Source organism: Hyla sarda, chromosome 9 (assembly GCF_029499605.1).
Source record: "Hyla sarda isolate aHylSar1 chromosome 9, aHylSar1.hap1, whole genome shotgun sequence".
NCBI lineage: Eukaryota > Metazoa > Chordata > Amphibia > Anura > Hylidae > Hyla > Hyla sarda.
Genome location: NC_079197.1, coordinates 84,692,364 through 84,713,247, shown reverse-complemented (window position 1 = coordinate 84,713,247; position 20,884 = coordinate 84,692,364). Strand labels below are relative to the sequence as shown.

At 43.1% G+C, this 20,884-nt stretch overlaps 1 protein-coding gene across 10 annotated transcripts in view; it reads right to left on the bottom strand.

Moving 5' to 3' along the window:
• Window positions 1-6,561: 6,561 nt before the first annotated feature.
• Window positions 6,562-20,884, bottom strand: part of LOC130290669 (ligand of Numb protein X 2-like) — a 100,916-nt gene continuing 86,593 nt past the window's right edge. For all 10 annotated transcript variants that reach the window (XM_056538607.1, XM_056538611.1, XM_056538606.1 and 7 more), the window contains exons 8-10: window positions 11,688-11,913; window positions 10,497-10,655; window positions 6,562-7,130 (exon numbers count right to left, since the gene is read on the bottom strand). In XM_056538607.1, coding sequence (XP_056394582.1) covers window positions 6,995-7,130; window positions 10,497-10,655; window positions 11,688-11,913 — 521 coding nt within the window. In that variant the 3' untranslated portion in view covers window positions 6,562-6,994. The remainder of the gene's footprint in view (window positions 7,131-10,496; window positions 10,656-11,687; window positions 11,914-20,884) is intronic.

The following is a 20,884-nucleotide window of genomic DNA, read 5'->3' as shown; positions in this document are numbered from 1 at the left end:
GCAGCTCATGCAGGATGGCACATCAATGCCAGCTGTGGCAAGAAGGTTTGCTGTATCTGTCAGCTTAGTGTCCAGAGCATGAAGGCGCTACCAGGAGACAGGCCGGTTCATCAGGAGCCTTGGAGGACACTGTAGGAGGGCAACAACCCAGCAGCAGGACCACTACCTCCGCCTTTGTGCAAGGAGGAGCAGGAGGAGCACTGCCAGAGCCCTGTAAAATGACCTCCAGCAGGTCACAAATGTGCACGTGTCCACTCAAATGGTCAGAAACAGACTCCATGAGGGTGGTATTAGGGCCCGATATCCACAGTTGGGGGTTGTGCTTACAGCCAGACACTGTGCAGGACATTTGGCATTTGCCAGAGAACACAAAGATTGGCATATTCACCACTGGCACCCTGTGCTCTTCACAGATGAAAGCAGGTTCACACTGCGCACATGTGACAGAGTCTGGAGACACTGTGGAGAACATTTTGCTGCCTGCAACATCCTCCAGCATGAACGGTTTGGCAGTGGGTCAGTATTGGTGTGGGGCAGTACTTCTTTGGGGGGGCTGCATTAGGTACCGAGATGAGATCGTCAGACCCCTTGTGAGATCATATTCTGGTGTGTTTGGCCCTGGGTTCCTCCTAATGCTAGACCTCATGTGGCTGGAGTGTGTCAGTAGTTCCTGCAAGAGGAAGGCATTGATGCTATGGAATGGCCCACCAGTTTCCCAGACCTGAATCCGATTGAGCACATCTGGGACATCATGTCTTGCTCCATCCACCAATGCCACTTGCACCACAGACATTCCAGGAGTTGGCGATGCTTTAGTCCAGGTCTGGGAAGACATCCCTCAGGAGACACTCTGCCACCTCATCAGGAGCATGCCCAGGCGTGGAAGGAAGGTCATATGGGCATGTGGAGGCCACACACACTACTGAGCCTCATTTTGACTTGTTTTAAGGACATTACATGAAAGTTGGATCAGCCTGTAGTGCGGTTTTCCATTTTGATTTTGAGTGTGACTCCATATCCAGACCTCTATGGATTGACAAATTTGATTTCCATTGATAATTTTTGTGATTTTGTTGTCAGCACATTCAACTATGTAAAGACAAAAGTATTTCATACATTCAGATCTAGGATGTGTTATCTTAGTGTTCCCTTAATTTTTTTTTGAGCAGTGTATGTTCAGTCTGGTTTCAAGTTACAATGGTCCAGAAAAGACCATTGTATGTTGGGCCATTGTAAGTTGAGGGATCACCATTACAAAGCCAGAAAAAATATATTTGTAGAGCAAAATAGGGAAAAACAAGAAATGGAATTGTGCAATTTTGAGGGGCTAAATTGATAGCAAAGTTTGATTATGTCTTGCTTCATTTTCTGCATCAGTTGCTGTAGTTTTTACCGATACCATTTTTGTGTAGTGTTGACTTTTTGATCACTTTATTCAATTTTTTTAATTAAAGGGGTACTCCAGTGCTTAGACATCTTATCCCCTATCCAAAGGATAGGGGATAAGATGCCTGATCGTGGGAGTCCCACAGCTGGGGACCCCCGTGAGCTTGTACGCGGCACCCCGTTTGTAATCAGTCCCGGAGTGTGTTCGCTCGGGTCTGATTACCGGCGACTACAGGGCGGGCAGCGTGTGATAGCTGTCACGCCCCCTCCCATAGACTTGCATTGAGGGGCGGAGCGTGACATCACATGGGGGCGGAGGTGTGACGTCACATGCCGCCCGCCCTGTAGTTGCCGGTAATCAGACCCAGAGCGAACACACTCCGGGGACTGATTACAAACGGGGTGCCGCGTGCAAGATCACGGGGGTCCCCAGCGGCGGGACTCCCACGATCAGGCATCTTATCCCCTATCCTTTGGATAGGGGATAAGATGTCTAAGCACTGGAGAACCCCTTTAAATCAAAAATAATCATTGTTGGCATTTGAAATTTTTAGTATTTATGCAGTTATTAATGCAGAATCAGGAATGTGATAATGAATAGTTTAGACAGTCACGTGTGGCAATACACATTATGTTTTAGAAAATGGAAGTGTTATGAACTTTTATTAGGTAGAGGGGATTTTTATATCAAACTTTCTTCTTTAACTCTTTAAACGTTATCCGCAGGATGGGTGATATGTGTCTGATCCGAACTCTGGGACCCCCCCTGCGATCTCCTGACACACCCCCTCCATGTATCTCTATGGGAGAGGCGGAGATGCAGCATTCGTGCATCCCAGTCTCTCCCATAGAGCTGAATGGAGGGGGGGGGGGGGGGGGCGATAACAATTTTCTGTTATCAGAACACTCCCTTAAAGCCACAGCAGCAATTCTACACAAGCATCATGCAAATTATGGTGCAGAACTGCTGCTGCAGATTTTCAGTGAAAAACATAGTATAACATTTAAAAAAAATCTGCAATTGCTTAATTAATTTTTATGTGGATTTCAGTGTTTCCACTGAAAAACTCAACAATAACATTTTATTGTGGATTTTACCTGCATTGAAGGCAATAGAGAAAATCTGCAACTGATACTGACATGCTGATTTCAAATTTACACCCCTGAAGTCAAATTCCACAACACTAAAGTTGTTGTACTTAATATGTTGCAGATTTTCTGCACCCAAATCTGAAAGTATATCTGCCTCATGTCAATGTACACTTACTTTGTCCACATAAAGCAGCGTAATGTGCAGATGTAATTAGAGATGAGCGAACTTACAGTAAATTCGATTCGTCACGAACTTCTCGGCTCGGCAGTTGACTTTTCCTGCATAAATTAGTTCAGCTTTCCGGTGCTCTGGAAAAGGTGGATACAGTCCTAGGAGACTTTTTCCTAGGACTGTATCCACCTTTTCCAGCCCACCGGAGCACCGGAAAGCTGAACTAATTTATGCAGGAAAAGTCAGCAACCGCCGAGCCGAGAAGTTCGTGACTAATCGAATTTACTGTAAGTTCGCTCATCTCTAGATGTAATGCATGACTGATGGATAATGTGGTGTTCTCCCATGGTACATAAACCATTGACCAGGGGAGGATTTGGGTGTCTTTGTAAACCTCAGTTGCAGCTTGAGAAGCAAGTTGTCTTTCAGCGACCAGATCTCAAAATGATACTGTATAAAACCAGATGGTATGTGGACACAAGGAGGTGAAGAAAAGAGGATGTGATTATCATTAAATGGGCACTGTAAGATATAAAAACTTTTGTATATGTTGTACATCTTGGCAAAACAAGTTTTTCCAATATACTTCTTTGCAAAATGTTCAGATTTTATTAAAGAAAACTGCCTTTGAAAATCCCACCACTAGGGGTCCCCATATTGCCTGGGACACTGACCCACAGCAGCATGAGCGTGTCCAAGAGTCATGGACACAAGATGGCTGATTGACAAGGGTGCAGGAGGAACACAGCCTGAAGCAACACTGCTGTAACAGAGTTTTACCAAACATGTGCCTCCAGCTGTTGTAAAACTACAACTCCAAGCATGCCTGGACTGGACAGTTAAAGGATGTCTGGGCATGCTGGAAGTTGTAGTTTTGCAAAAGCTGTAGGCATACAGCTGAAGGCAACACAGCTGCAAAAAGTTGTACAAACACTTTACCTCCAACTATTCCAAAACTACAACCAACTCCCAGCATTACAGGACTGGCAAAGGATGATACACATGAATAAAAAAAAAATTAAATATATATATATATATATATTTTAATATCCATATATACACTGTACTAAACCTATGCACTAATTTAGGAAGATGTAAATTATACACTCACCATATTGTCTTTGGTGGTTAAGTACAGGCACTCTCCAATAATCAGTGTGTGTGTGTGTGTGTGTGTACACGTGTATGTGTACGTACAGCATAAAGCCAGAGAGGGTTACAGAGCAGGGCTGTCAGGCTCACTCCTGAGAGCTGTGAGTCAACAGAGTGAGGGAGGGGGAGGAGTCAGAACAGTGCAGGCAAGAAAGGGACACGTCCCCTCCCTTTGGACGATAAAGAAGACATTAGGCAGCTGTACTATGTTATTTTCTAGTGAAATAGCGGTGATAGAGACATAAAAATTAAATGTTGCTCAGTACCTAATCCTAAACATAACAGTTTTGTTTGTGGGATTTGACAGGTACGCTTTATTATTTTGTTCCTAAGAATGTATCTAAACCTCATTTGAAGGCCTCAACCTTTCCTACTGTGACCAGCTCCTCAGGCAGACTGTTCCATAAATCACAGTTCTTATGGTAAAGAAGGATTGTCGCCCCTGGGCCATTCATATACCGTATTTTTCGCCGTATAAGACGCACCCAATTTTAAAGGCGGAAAATCTGGAAAAAAAAAAGATTCTGAACCATATACAATGTAAAGTATAGGACAGTGATCTTCAACCTGCGGACCTTCAGATGTTGCAAAACTACAACTCCCAGCATGCCCAGACAGCCAACGGCAGTAGTTTTGCAACATCTGGAGGTCCGCAGGTTGAAGACCACTGGTATAGGAGGTAATACTCACATGTCCTCGCCGCTCCAGACCCGTCACCGCTGCCCTGGATGTCGCCCTCCATTGCTGTCGCCGAGTCCCCGGGGTGTCCCCGTCTCTCCGGAACGTGTCTGCTGCCCGGGATCCTCGCTCTCCATCGCCGTCATCACATCGCTACGCACGCCGTCCCGTCATCCAATAGGATGACATGATGACGACGGAGGAGAGCTCTGGCCATGCAGGGGATCCTGGCACGGAGCAATCATTTGCCGATCGGACACAGAGGAGGCCGGTAAGGTCCCTCCCGGTGTCCTGTAAGCTGTTCTGGATGCCGCGATTTCACCCCAGTGGTCCCGAACAGCCCGACTGAGCAGCCGGTTTAGTTTCCCTTTCGCTACAGACGCGGCGGTCAGCTTTGATCACAGCGTCTGAAGGGTTAATATAGGGCATCACCGCGATCGGTGATGTCCTGTATTAGCTGCGGGTCCCGACCATTGATGGCCGCAGGGACCGCCGCAATATGACAAGGTTTTGATGCAGGAAAAATGTGTATTTGCCGTATAAGAGGCAACAACTTCCGCCCCCCAGTTTTGGGGAGGAAAAAGTGCGTCTTATACGGCAAAAAATACGGTACTTAAATAAGTTGATCTTATCCTCCCTTAAACGTCTCTTTACAAGAATAAACAAACGTAATTCCTCTGTCTTTGTCTGTAGCCCATGATTCACATCCCACCTCTAGGAACAGGAATAATATGTGGTCATACCTCAACTGAGAATAAGACCTCTACATATTAAGTCACAGACAGCGATACTGCAGCTTTTGTATCCAAACTTTTATTTCACAATTTTAAAAAATCCATTTACTCATAATTAATTTAAGTTTTCCTGAGTAGGATGATTGTTAATCAGGACCATTCCTTAATGCTGTATTTACACGTGCCAGTTTTGTGACACTTTTTTGCAACAGTTTGCATACAATTATAGAAACTGCTAATTTCAGGAAGAAAATTACACAAATCACAACAAACGAAAACACAAAATTGAGATGTTAAAACCCACTTAGCATTCAGTAAATAACTTATAATCTGCTGAGCATTACCATTTTTTCCTTATCTTTTAGTTATCATAAATGATGCAGCTACTTGAAAAGATCTGTACCTTTTTCTAGAACGTTCTGTTCCGACCACAACGGTTCATTGCCCCAACTGGTTCAGGAGATGGATTACATTTATCTACTTTCAGAATAATTTGTGTAATGATATCTAAGGCATCAAAGTGTTTCAGTCACTTTAAAAAAAAAAAAAAAAAAAAATTTTTGCCCTTTCCGGGAGACATGTCAAAAGTTTTGATCTGCCAGTGTCTGAGCACTGAGACCCTGACCGATGAAAAAAACTTTTGACATGTCCAAAGTTTTGAAGCGACAGTGCCCACTTAAATATCATTTACACAGAACGTCATTACAAAAGGATCATTATACAATCCCCTATACAATTATTGTGCATGGATTATTAGGATGTAGGCTAAACTTTTTCAGATTCTATTATTAAGAGCTGTAGGTGATATTATGTAGTTAGAGGCACTAACATGGCAGGGCACTCCATTAAACAATTATGTATCTACCATTTGTATTCAGAAGCTCCTTTTCCCACCATGGGTGAATGCCAGGATTCCGGGACAAGATCCCCTGATTCTTTACTTTGTGAAATATCCCTTATTTGCAGTAAAAAAAATGACTTTACCATTATCACAGATTAAGTAAGGAGTCTGATTCTCCAGAACATTCATTGGAAGCAGATGCTACCAGGTCACACTGGGCATACGCTACTATGTAAATTGCCTATTTGTGAAAGAAAGGGTAATAATTTAGTATCTCATTGTAATTAGAGATGAGCGAACTTACAGTAAATTTGATTTGTCACGAACTTCTCGGCTCGGCAGTTGATGACTTATCCTGCATAAATTAGTTCAGCTTTCCGGTGCTCCGGTGGGCTGGAAAAGGTGGATGCAGTCCTAGGAAAGAGTCTCCTAGGACTGTATCCACCTTTTCCAGCCCACGGGAGCACCTGAAAGCTGAACTAATTTATGCAGGAAAAGTCATCAACTGCCGAGCCGAGAAGTTCGTGACAAATCGAATTTACTGTAAGTTCGCTCATCTCTAATTGTAATAGTTAACAATTAAAGATAAAAAAGAGGTAAGCAATGTCAGGCGTTGGGAAATTTAGTGAAAGTGCAAAATCATCATGAGATTTCATCTCATAATACTACAGTATAATTTCTGCAAACTGTAATCTGATCATTGTATTTCATCACTGCACTGATCACCCCAGGATTAAGAGAACTTTGCGTTTATACTACAAATATCTACATTTTACATAAACTAAAAATTAGAGCATAAAACAAAAACTTCACACACAAAAGGGAAATGAGTAGAAGTCAAAAAAACAAAAAAACACACAAAAAAAAATCCAGCCGAAAAGTGTGCAAAAGGCTCATAGATTTTACAAAAAAAAAAAAAAAAAAAGTGAACTACTGCAATCACACCAGACTTCCAGGCCAGGAGACGACAGTCAGGGTGACTCTATTCTTCTGCTCTTTTAACATGGGGATCAGCTCTGCATTGCTCATGCCAAGGGCAGACACGCCATTCACTTCAACTATCTCATCTCCGCACCTAGAAGGAGAGTCAAGGATTAGTTTTCGGATTAGAATGTAAAAAAAAAAATCAACAACACAAAGGGTGTATGCTCCATAATTTTGGCAAAAGAATTGAGATGTGGCCCAAAACTTGACAAGGGGCATAGCATACCAGAAAGTGGGCACGGCTTAAATGTGATACTATGTACCAAAATGTGCTCATTTCTGGCTTAAAATTATGTCAACTAAAAAATGGTCTAAAGAGCCACCAGATTTTTCAACCATGTAAACCACTGGTATAAATCTAGAGCTTTCTTAAACTGATGATTAAAGGAGTTTTACTGTTTTAGATTATTAATACTGAAATGGGTTGTCCCCATATAAGGGATAACCAGTCTCTGGATTAAAAAAAGATAAATATCTTCAAAATGGTGATAAAAAAAAAAAAAAAAAAAAAAAAAAAAGGATATTAGAAAACTGTTGAACTTCTCATTTTTATAGTGATCAGGCATTTATAGAAAACGAACATTGAAGGGGTACTCCGGCGTTAAGGCATCTTATCCCCTATCCAAAGGATAGGGGATAAGATGCCTGACCGCGGGGGTCCTGCCGCTGAGGACCCCTGTGATCTTGCACGCAGCACCCCGTTAGAATCAGTCCCCGGAGCACGTTTGCTCTGGGTCTGATTACTGGCGATCACGGGGACGGAGCATTGTGACGTCACGGCACCTCCCCGTGTCACGCCCTCTCACATAGGCTTGCATTGAGGGGGCGGAGCAGTGACGTCACGATGCTCCGGCCCCCATGATCGCCAGTAATCAGACCCAGAGCGAATGTGCTCCGGGGACTGATTCTAATGGGGTGCTGCGTGCAAGATCACAGGGGCCCTCAGCGGCAGGACCCCCGCGGTCAGGCATCTTATCCCCTATCCTTTGGATAGGGGATAAGATGTCTTAACGCCGGAGTACCCCTTCAATGTTCGTTTTCTATAAATGCCTGATCACTATAAAAAGGAGAAGTTCAACAGTTTTCTAATATCCTTTTTTTTTGTCTTTTTTTATCCTTTTGCTTTTTTTTGGATAGGGGATAAGATGTCTTAGCACTGGAGTACCCCTTTAAGCACACTTTCAAATCAATTTAAGGATTTTTTTTCTTATATATAGTGCAGAATATGCTATTATTATAGAATAATGTTGAAGTTTCTGTGTTTGTCCTTATGTTTTATCTGATGTGAAAAGCATAGATTTTCAGCCATATCAATTTCTATTTCTCCACTAAAATGATTTTCTATTGCTGCCTACATTTCTCATGAATCCTCTGACTTTTGCTGAGACAGGGGTGCAGTTTCTCTAATTATATCAATCTGATCATCTGACTAAACTCTGGCAGCCAGCAAACTAAACTGCTGAAACTCATAAGCGGGTTAGGGTCAGTTCACACTATGTGCAGTTTTGATGAGTTTTCTTATTCAAAGTGTTTTTGAGAGAAACATCAGACTAAAGGGATTTTATCTATAATCACAGTTGAGGAGTTTTATGAAAAGTTGATGTTATAAGGCTATGTCCCCATGTTATGTTCTTTACAACGCTTGTGTAGCTTTTACAGTGTATTGGCTAGGTTTTTCCTGTGATTTTGCAAAATTGCTGAAAAAAAATTAAAGTTTTAAAGCGATTTTTGCAATTGCAGATAATCGGCAATATTTTCCTGTGATTTTAGGGAAAATTACAGAAAAATTGCAATGTGTTAAAACAGCTTCAGGGGAGGTGTATGACTACAATACATCCTGATCTTTTAGAGTCAGCAGCAGTATACAGATCTGAGAGGGGAGAGTAAGAGTCTGTGAGCAGCCAGAAGAGATCTGATGATGATGATGTCATACTGTGACACTGATTTCCTGTGGCTCAGAATGGTGATCACATGACCCAGTTACAGAAATGAAACGGAGCAGCTGTGACGGAATTAAATAAATTGCACCATATGACTAGTGATTGTAGGTTTGCATGATATGGGAAAGATAAACCTAGAGTGCCTCTAAATATGTATAATTTTAATTGCAGCATTTCTTATCCTTTAGAATAAATTAACCTTGGCATACAGGTACATGCAGTACATTCAATGGTATAAAGATTAATTTTTGAGAAAATGTTTGATATAAAAAAGGCACAGACTATTGCTTCAAGTTTAATGTGTGTGTGTGTTGTCACTGTTCTTAACTTTGCAACAATTAACCCTATGACAAGAAAGGAAAGTCCAACACTGCAGGTCCAAAGCAAGGAAGCCGTTTTATTGTATAAGAACACACGGACACCAAACGTGGATCACAAGTGACTCGTTTCGGCGAGCTCTATCGCCTTAGTCGCCTTAGTTTGTACGACTAAGGGGATAGAGCTCGCCGAAACGCGTCACTTGTGATCCACGTTTGGTGTCCGTGTGTTCTTATACAATAAAACGGCTTCCTTGCTTTGGACCTGCAGTGCTGGACTTTCCTTTCTTGTCAAGTTTGCATTTGTACGTGGAGTCCACACGTTTCCGTGCACTGAGACGGGGAGTGGTGAGCTGGACACTGCGTGAATTAACCCTATGTGTACAGTAGTCCCTCAAGTTACAATATTAATTGGTTCCAGGACGACCATTGTATGTTGAAACGATTGTATGTTGAGACCATAACTCTATGGAAACCTGGTAATTGGTTCTGAAGCCCCAAAATGTTATCCAAAAATAGGAAAAAGTGATGATTAAAGATAAATATGTAGATAACTAATTATAGATAAAGCAAATCCTTACATATAAAAGTAAGAAAGATCTGCTGGGAGCTGTAAAACATTGTCTATTTCAGTGTTTCCCAAGCAGGGAGCCTCCAGCTGTTGCAAAACTACAACTCCCAGCAGGCCCAGACAGCCTTCAGCTGTCTGGACATGCTGGGAGTTGTAGTTTTGCAGCAGCTGGAGGCACCCCCTTTGGGAAACACTGGTCTATGTAGAGGACAGAAGCTTCTTCAGAGTCCTGTACAGAACACGCAATGTACTAAAAAAAGGAAAATGGAGCCACCCTTACCTGATGCCCAAAGGAGCAGCTAACCCTGGCACAGGTAAAGAGTACAGAACATGTAATACCTCCCTGTACTGTAGGGGGCGCTACCAGACACCAGTCAGTGCATACGCTTCAGTAATTCAGGGGTTTTTACCAGTGAAATGTTCATTCTGATTGGTCGGTTCTTCCAGCCATCGACATCTTTCGCAGATTCCATAGCATTGTATGTTGAGTCTGGTTTCAAGTTACAATGGTCCAGAAAAGAACAATGCGTGTTGAAACTATAGTATGTTGAGGCCATTGTAAGTTGAGGGATCACTGTACTGAGTGTTTTCCTTTTCACATTAAATGGTGTAAACCAAATTTCACTTACTTTAATCGTCCATCAAAAAAAGCTGATGTAGCAGGCACTATTGTTTTGATGAAGAAGGGTTGATTTCCCTTGTTCTCTTCATAACCTCCAACAATGCTGAACCCCCAGCTTTCAAAGGTACTCTTCCGTAATGAAATGTGCCGACACCAGTGCAGGGAGCTGTAATAGAAAACGTTGTTATTAGAGATGAGCAAACTTACAGTAAATTTGATTCGTCACAAACTTCTCGGCTCGGCAGTTGATGACTTTTCCTGCATAAATTAGTTCAGCTTTCCGGTGCTCCGGTGGGCTGGAAAAGGTGGATACAGTCCTAGGAGACTCTTTCCTAGGACTGTATCCACCTTTTCCAGCCCACCGGAGCACCTGAAGGCTGAACTAATTTACGCAGGAAAAGCTATCAACTGCCGAGCCGAGAAGTTCGTGACGAATGAATCGAATTTACTGTAAGTTCGCTCATCTCTAGTTGTTCTACTTAATGCAAGCAACACTGTAAGGCCTCGTTCACACACAGATTTTTTTGGTCCATTTTTTTCAGTTGTTTACAGACCTTTTTTGGACTCAAATGGATGAAAAAAAACGCCTGGGAACATAGCTTCAGTTTTAGAAACATTAAACGCAACCTTGAACGCTATTTAAAAAGCTCACTATGAGCAGCACATTACATCATGAAAACCATACTCAAATGTACACTCAAAAAATATCTGCATCAGTCCCTTTTAAATGAACATTGGGGGAGATTTATCAATACTTTTCTGTGTGCAGCCACGTCACAGCCTTTTTTCCTTTTGCTATGTTTTTGGCTTATGTGCGCCAAATTTATCACAGACTGAGCATGAATGAAAAATCAGCTCAGAACTTGCTGTAGGATGTCATTTTTCTAAGGCAATGCAGATGCGGTATGAATCTTTTTTTTTTTTTTAACGCTTGCGCACTATTTTTGCACCTTTTTAAAAAAGATGCGGTTAATTAATCTCATACACTTCATAGTCAAGAATTGCCTTTTTTTTGTAATTGTCCAAAAATTTGGTGCCAAATCTCAGCCACAAAGGATACCATAACCTTCATTTTTAGCACTTACACCAACCTCTAAATTACACCTAACAGATGCAGCTACATTCATTTAACCAGAAGCAAAAACTCTAACTATGGAAAGAAACACATGCTTATATAGTGAATGTGGTTACCACGTACTTGGGAAGACTAAACCAGTGGATCCAGAGAGGAGACCATATGCCACCAGGGTCTCTAGTCACTTCACCACCTCCTTCTGTAGCCTCTCCATGTCTCTCTATACCGACTAATTCCAGAGTTTTTAGGACCACAGTGTGTGATGCAGCATTTGACTTTAGTGCAGACACCGCATCCAGATAACTCAGACCAGTCAAGTCCACCCCATTGATGCTGAGTAGCACATCACCTGTAAAGATGATAAGAGATTAATAGTTGATGTATCAATGTATCAGGTTCCTGTGGATTGCAAACTAGTTAAAGCATACCTGTTTCAAGATATTTTAATAAACCTGCATGGTTTTGTTGGATTATCTTGTCAGAGTGGTGACAAGATCATTTTAGTGCTCTGCTGCTATTGGGCCCCTGGTAACCCCCAATATACTGCACAGATATTTCTCATTCGCCCCATTTTTTTTAGGGGGGGGGGAGAGATGCAGAATCAGAGCTGGGTTGTTTGACAATAATATATATATATTACACAAATCAAAGTACACACTCCTAGGGTTACACTAAGCAGTGATCTGTTTCTCTTGCTGCTTCTAAAAAGCTAAAGGGTGGAAAAAGGGGGTGTTACAATGCAGCACTTTGGATATACAGTTATGGCCGTAAATGTTGGCACCCCTTGAAATTTTTCTAGGAAATGAAGTATTTCTCACAGAAAAGGATTGCAATAACACGTTTTGCTATACACGTTTATTCCCTTTGTGTGTATTGGAACTAAACCAAAAAAGGGAGGAAAAAAGCAAAATGGAGATAATGTCACACCAAACTCCAAAAATGGTCTCAACAAAATTATTGTCACCCTTAACTTAATATTTGGTTGCACACCCTTTGGAGAAATAACTGAAATCAGTTGCTTCCTATAACCATCAATAAGCTTCTTACACCTCTCAGCTGGAATGTTGGACCACTCTTCCTTTGCAAACTGCTCCAGGTCTCTCTTATTGGAAGGCGCCTTTTCCCAACAGCAATTTTAAGATCTCTCCACAGGTGTTCAATGGAATTTAGATCTGGACTCATTGCTGCCATATCAGAACTCTCCAGCGCTTTGTTGCCATCCATTTCTGGGTGCTTTTTGACATATGTTGGGGTCATTGTCCTGCTGGAAGACCAAAAATCTGGGACGCAAACCCAGCTTTCTGACACTGGGCTGTACAGTGCGACCCAAAATCTGTTGGTAATCTTCAAATTTAATGATGCTTTGCACACATTCAAGGCACCCAGTGCCAGAGGCAGCAAAACAACCCCAAAACATCATTACACCTCAACCATATTTCACTGTAGGTACTGTGTTATTTTCTTTGTAGGACTCATTCCGTTTTCGGTAAACAGTAGAATGATTAGCTTTACCATAAAAGCTCAATCTTGGTCTCATCTGTCTTCCCAGAAGGATTTTGGCTTACTCAAGTTCATTTTGGCAAAATGTAGTCTTGCTTTTTTATGTCTCTTTTTTGTGTCAGCAGTGGGGTTCTCCTGGGTCTCCTGCCATAGCGTTTCATTTCATTTAAATGTCAACGGACTGTTTGCGCTGACACTGATGCTCCCTGAGCCTGCAGGACAGCTTGAATATCTTTGGAACTTGTTTGGGGCTGCTTATCCACCATCAGGACTATCCTACATTGACACTTTTCATCAATTTTTCTCTTCCATCCACACCCAGGGAGATTAGCTACAGTGCCATGGGTTGCAAACTTCTTGATAATGTTGCACACTGTGGACAAACGAAAATCTAGATCTTTGGAGATGGACTTGTAACCTTGAGATTTTTGATATTTTTCCACAACTTTGGTCCTCAAGTCCTCAGACAATTCTCATCTCCTCTTCTTGTTGTCTATGCTTAGTGCAAAGACTAAGTGAACTTCTCTCCTTTTTATCTGCTTTCAGGTGTGATTTTTATATTGCCCACACCTGTTACTTGCCCCAGGTGAGTTTGAAGGAGCTTGAAACAATCTTATTTTTCCACAATTTTGAAAGGGTGCCAATAATTTTGTCCAGCCCGTTTTTTGGGAGTTTGGTGTGACATTATGTCCTATTTGCTTTTTTCCCTCCCTTTTTTTGGTTTAGTTCCAATACACTCAAATGGAATAAATATGTGTATAGCAAAACATGTGTTACTGCAATCCTTTTCCGTGAGAAATACTTCATTTTCTAGAAAAATTTTAGGGGTGCCAACATTTACGGCCATGACTGTATAGCAGTGGATACACTGGTATTTACACAAACCTTCCACATTATACATACAATGGGGAAGATTTATCAAAACCTGGCCAGAGAAAAAGTCTCTGAGTTGCCCATAGCAACCAATCAGATCACTCCTTTCATTTTTGAAAAGGTCTCTGAATAATTTTTATTTTTTTTAAACAATCTGATTGGTTGCTATGGGCAACTCAGCAACTTTCCCCCTGGAGTGGTTTTGATAAATCTCCCCCAATCTGACCAAGAATTAACCTGGCAATAGTTACCACCCATACTGAAATAAGGAGCCTGTATGCAATATAAAACCATAAACAGAAAATCTGGTCAGAGAACGGGGGAAAAAAAAGTTACCGTATTTTTCGTCCTATAGGACGCACCGGCGTATAAGACGCACCCAATTTTTAGGGGCAAAATCTAAAAAAAATAAAGATTTTGAACCCAATAGTGGTCTTCAACCTGCAGACCTCCAGATGTTGCAAAACTACAACTCCCAGCATGCCCGGACAGCCATCGGCTGTCCGGGCATGCTGGGAGTTGTAGTTTTGCAACATCTTGAGGTCCGCAGATTGAAGACCACTGCAGGAGGAGGTAATACTCACGTGTCCCCGCCGCTCCGGACCCGTCACCGCTGCCTGGATGTCACTCCATCGCTGTCGCCGTGTCCCCGTCGCTCCGGAACGTTTCTGCTGCCGGCCGGGTATCCTCGCTCTCCGTCGCCGTCATCACGTTGCTACGCACGCCGACGCACGTACGCGACGACGTGATGACGAGGAAGGAGAGCGCCGGCCATACAGGGGATCCCTGAACGGAGAAGACACCGAGGAGGCAGGTAAGGTCCCTCCCGGTGTCCTCTAAGCACTAACCCGGCTATTCAGTCGGGCTGTTCGGGCCCGCCGCGGTGAAATCGCGGCGGTCCCGGACAGCCCGACTGAACAGCTGGGTTAGTGTCACTTTCCCTCCAGACGCGGCGGTCAGCTTTGATCGCCGCATCTGAATGGTTAATACAGGGCATCACCGCGATCGGTGATGTCCTGTATTAGCCACGGGTACCGGCCGTTGATGGCCACAGGGACCGCCGCGATAGGGGTGTATTCGCCGTATAAGACGCACCGACTTTTCCCCCCCCAGTTTTGGGGAAGAAAAAGTGCGTCTTATACGGCGAAAAATACGGTAGGTCTGTCTGCTCTAAAGATTTTTATACAGATACTCAACTGCTTTCTGGTGCTTTAATACAAGTAACACTAAACATACCATTGTAAACTACAACTATCTTACAATAAAGAATACAAGTCCTAGTGAACTACAGTGGATATAAAAAGTCTGCACACTCCTGTTATAATGGCAGGTTCCTGCGATAAAGAATGAGACAAAGATAAATCATTTAAGAAAGTTTTCTACCTTTTGTGTGACTTATAAACAACTCAACTGCAACACAAAATGAAATCTTTGAGGAAGAAATAAAAAATCCGCACAATAACCTGGTTGTATAAGTGTGCACACCCTCTTATAACTGGGGATGTGGCTGTGTTCAGAATTAACCACATTCAAACTCATGTTAAAGGGGTACTCCGCCCCTAGACATCTTATCCTCTATCCAAGAGAACCCCAGCGATCTCTGCTGCGGCACCCCATACATCCGATGCACAGAGTGAACTTCACTCCACGCCGGATGACTAGCCATACGGTGCTGGAGGCTTGTGGCGTGACATCATGAAGGGGCATGGCCGTGACATCACGAGCCTCCGACGCCGCAGCCAGGTTCTGCAGGGAGATCGTGGGGGGTAGGGGATAAGATGTTTAGGGGCAGAGTACCCCTTTAAATAGATGTCATTACACACCAGCCATCATTTGAAGTAACTCTAAACAATTACAAATAAAGTTCAGCTGTTCTAGTAGGATTTTCCTGACATTTTCTTAGTTACATTTCAGAGCCAAAATCATGGTCAGCAGAGAGCTTTCAAAGCATCAGAGGGTCTTCATTGTTTAAAGATATCAGTCAGAAGGGCACGAAAAGAATTTCTAAATCAGCAGATATACCATGGAATACAGTGAAGACAGTTATTATCATGTAAAGAAAATACAGTGGTCCCTCAACATACGATGGTAATTCGTTCCAAACGACCCATCGTTTGTCGAATCCATCGTATGTTGAGGGATCCGTGCAATGTAAAGTATAGGAAGTTGTACTTACCTGTCCCCGCCGCTCCGCACCAGGTCCTCACCGCTCCCGCTTCTAGTGATGTTATTACGCTGCTGCGCCGGCGCGGCGTGCGTAGTGACGTAATAACGACGCCGGAAAGCAAGGCCCGGACCCTGGAGAAGATGCGCAAGACACCGGAGGATCGCGAAGTGGACCCGGAGCAGCGGGAATAGGTAAGCGAACCTGCCAGGGATGCTTAAACTGCTATCCGACAGCAGCTTAAGCATTTTGCGCTGTCGGATAGCAGTTAATGCGATGGCCCCGACATATAAAAGCATCGTATGTCGATGCTGACATCGACATGCGATGGCCTCTGAGAGGCCCTCGTATGTCGATTTTCTCATATGTCGGGGCCATCGTAGGTCGGGGGGTTACTGTACAGAACAACAGAGACATCACAAAGAATCCGCTAAATGAATGGTCAGGGAGACTTCCAATTAAAATGTACCTTTCTTTAGCAAAAACATTTGTATATAATGTAGAAAATAACATAATATGTATATTTGTAATATACATTGGTTAAGAAAATGTGTATATTTTTCTACTTGCAGCTATTGCTTGTGTGTCTTTGTGAGGCTAGGTTTACAAACAGGTTTTATCCAGCATTTTTTTTTCCGAAGAATGCAACAGCAGTTTTTGAGCCAAAGCCAGAAGTGGATCCAGTAGTAAGGAGAAGTGTAAGTTATGCCTTTATATTTCCCATTCCTTTTAAATACACTTCTGGCTTTGGCTCAAAAACCGCAGTGGCAGTTGCAGTTTTCCAAAAAAACTCCAGTAAAAAACCTGTGTGGAAACCTAGCCTTAGGAGACCAAATACAGGAAGTGTGGGTGACAAGCAGGGCTCTGTGCAGTGAGGCTGTATGACATGCCCCTGCTCACACAGCAGGATGATTGACAAGCCAGGAACCTTCACAGAGCTCTGCTTGTCATACCCTTACTTCCTGTATTTGGACTCCTCACAGACACATGCAGGAGCAGCAGGGACAGCATTTTGTCACCCAAAAATATACACATTTTTTTTTAACCAATGGATATTACAAATATACATATAATGGTATTATCAACATTATATAAAAAGTTTTTGCTAAAGCCAGGTACACATTAAGAGAACTGCAGGAATTTCTGGCAAGTACTGGCTGTGTGCTTAATGTCACAACAATCTTCCATATTATGCATAAGAATGAGCCAAGGGGTAGGATGTAGGATAATAGAAAAACAAAAACAAATCTCAAGTACCTCAAAAGCACATGGGGAAATGTGTTATGGTTTGCTGAAACCCAGGTTAAACTTTCTGGCCATCATATAATTTAAAAGGTACGTTTGGCACATAAACATAAAAAAAAATCCCTCAAAGAGCAGCATACCCTCAGTGAAACATGGTGGTGGCAGCATCATTCTTTGGACTATTTTTCTTCAGCTGGAATTGGGGCCTTAGTCAGGGCAGAGGGAATTATGAACAGTTCCAAATACTTAGCAGTCTTTGCACAAAACCTTTAAGCATTTGTTAGAAAGCTAAAGATGAAGAGGAAGTTTACCTTTCAGCACAATAATAACCCAGAGCACATATCCAAATCAACAAAAAAATTGACATTTTGGAATGACCCAGCAAGAGTCCAAACCTTAATCCAATTCAACATCTGTGTGGTGACCTGAAGAGGGCTGTGCACAACTCGCAATCTCACAGATATGGAGCAATTTTGCAAGGTAAGAGTGGGCAAATACTGCCACATCAAAATGTGCCATTCTAATAAACTCCCACCCGAAAACACTGATTGCTGTAAGAAAATCAAAAGGTGCTTCAACAAAGTATTAAATTAAAGGGTTTGCATACTTATGCACGCTATCCCCCTCAAAGAGTTCAGGTTATAGGTGTGGTGATGGTGTGATGAGGGCATATGGAATTACCCTAGGGGCAGATGGCATTAACCCCTTGTGTTTGTGACACCAGGGCGTGGTTTAACCTCTACACCACCCGAAGGTATACCGCTAGATCCTGGGTTAGGCACGGGAGCAAATAATGACTCTGACGCCAAGTTACGGAACAACCGCAGCTTTATTGAGTTAGACAGGTGTAACAGTCTTAACAGCTTAGCCAGGCCCACGGAGGTGACCAGTGACTTCAGAGACCTTAGGGCTCGCTGGGACTTGTAGTGGATTTGGAGAATTTCCTGCAGGCCCACACTGACTTGACACAGATTAATCTTGACTGACTTGACTGGGACTGACTAGACAGACTTCACCCCGTATGTAGCTTACCAGGTTTTGACGTTCACCTGTTGGGTAGTGGACTTGTGGATGTGTGGCGGCCCAGTATGGGAGTTGTGCCCCTGTACCCTTGCTGCCCTGTCAGGCAGCCCCCTTACACCTGTCCCCTTATGTATATATTGTTTGCCATGTCTTCTACTGTATAATGCATATAGAAAGTGTTATTACTTTAAGAGAGGTTAACATGTGATCACCAGTTGTCATGTGAGTTGTCATGTGAGTGTAACCAAGGAGGTATCAGTGACCATGTGGCTCAAAGGTGACCTATGGGACCCCACCAGAGTCTCCCCTATAAAAGCTCTGGGAGGAGTCTCTTCACTCTCTTGCTGCTGAGTTGCAGTGCAGTCAAGTCCTAGAGTGTGTCTGGAGTCCATAGGAGGCCTCAAGTCAGTCCAGCAGCCACAATTCTACAAGTAAGCTGGTGAGGAGCTCAGACCACAGGAACACAGGAACTCCACAGCCAGCTCTACTGTACTAAGCCCAGCAAACCCTGGCACTGCAAGTGGACCTGAAGAAGGCATGAGTGCATGCCGAAAAGTGTTGCCCCACTGTACCAATACAATTTTTATTGTCCTGTGCTGCTCGAGTCCTCTCTTCATGATGTCCTCCATTACTATCGGTCCCCAGCACTGGGGTCTGATACCGGTAAGAGTGCAGCAGCCAACAATCATAACTGACCCATTCGCACCGATTGCTGTATTAATCAGCACATCATTATACAAGGTGGGTATCTGACTTGGGTGTGGTGAAGGGCATACACCAGCAGATACCCCTCATCAGGGAGCACCCCTGTGTTTTCTATCCCTTTACAAGCATCTGTAATGAAGAGGGAGAGGCGGAGGGAGGGGAGGAATATTGATGAGCTGGGCGGCTCTGCGGCCCGTGGTGGAGACATCAGAGTACCAGTTACCCGCTTGTGCAAGTTAGCACTTCATTAGCAAATAGGGAAAAATGAAGATATCGGCAGAACGGCGGGGCGGATGCAGGCACAGTAAGCATCAAACTGGTCATTGTATCCAGCCAGTACCGCTGGCTAGTGCGGGGGGAGCAAACTGACAGTTTTTCTTTAAGGGTAAGAACTTTTAAAGGTAATTCAGTCAATGGCTCAAATGGGGCTTTTGTAAGACTATTTAGGACAATATTTAAATCCCGGGGGGAACAGATGTTTTTATTACCAGAGACATCCTGACTGCTACTTTAAGACATCTTTTTATCCAGAGATGATCGGCTAATTTATAATCAAAGAGGGCAGATACTTGAACCTTTAAAGTGCTAGGTGTGAGAGGTTTATCTAGACCTCAATATAACACACGTGTAGGGCAATAGACTGCTAGCAGCAAGCCAACTATCAATATCTCATGAGGTGAGCGAAAGGACTTTCATATTAAACAATGGAAAACAGCAGCATTTTCAGTATGTTCACCAGTCATGGCACAACGTTTCAAGGGCGGACCCCCTTAATCATGCTGTTTTCCATTGTTTAATATGAAAGTCCTGTGAGACTGTCTATTTGCAAAAAGGATAAAAGAAAAGAAAAATCGGAAGAATTTCCATTTCAAGAAACGTGAGTCATGTCTTTTAAAGTCGCTCACCTCATGAGATAATGATAGTTGGCGTGCTGCTAGCAGTCTACACGTGTGTCATAATGAAGTTGCATAAAGGAGTTTTATGGAGCTCTGAATATATGGGCATTTATATGTAACTTTTGAATTTGGGACTCAACTGTCACATTGTGCAATTGGTTTATCTAGACCTGCCTGCAGAAAATCTAGGATTTTTGAGATATCAGGGTACCTAAGCACATCAATAGGGTCTTGTACAAATTTACCATAGGCTTTCCATGTTCTTAAGTAAATTTGAGATGTTACCTTCTTTCTACTTGCTAGTAGAGTAGTGATCACACGATCTGAAAGACCCCTTTGCTCTAGGATCCTCCATTCAACAGTCATACCGTCACATGAAGACTTGAGGTTTGGGTATGCAAAATTGTTCCCTGACATAGAAGGATCGGGGTTTCTGGGAGGATCCAAGGGGTTGTAACGGACATCTTTTTCATCTATGTGAACCAAACCCTGCGGGGCCAGAACGGGGCAATGACTATTACTCTCACCCTGTTTTCTCTGATCTTTCTCAAGACCCTCGGGAGCAACCTGACTGGAGATAAGGCATAAAGGAGTCCCCTTTGCCAACACTGAGAAAAGGCATCTATCCCCAAGGGATAGACCATTGGGGGACAGGGAATATAACTTTTCCAGATTTCTGTTCGCCCTGGATGCGAACAAGCCTATCCGAGGAGTACCCCAATGCTGACAAATCTGGGAAACACCGACTGATCCAACTCCCATTCTCCCTGGTTTAGACCATGTCTGCTGAAATAGTCCTCAATGCAGTTTTGGAATCCCTTTAGATGGAGAGCAAATAAGGAACTTAGATGAATTTCCACCAATCTGAAGATATGGGGATATGTTCTCATGGGAGAAGGGGACCTGGTAACCCC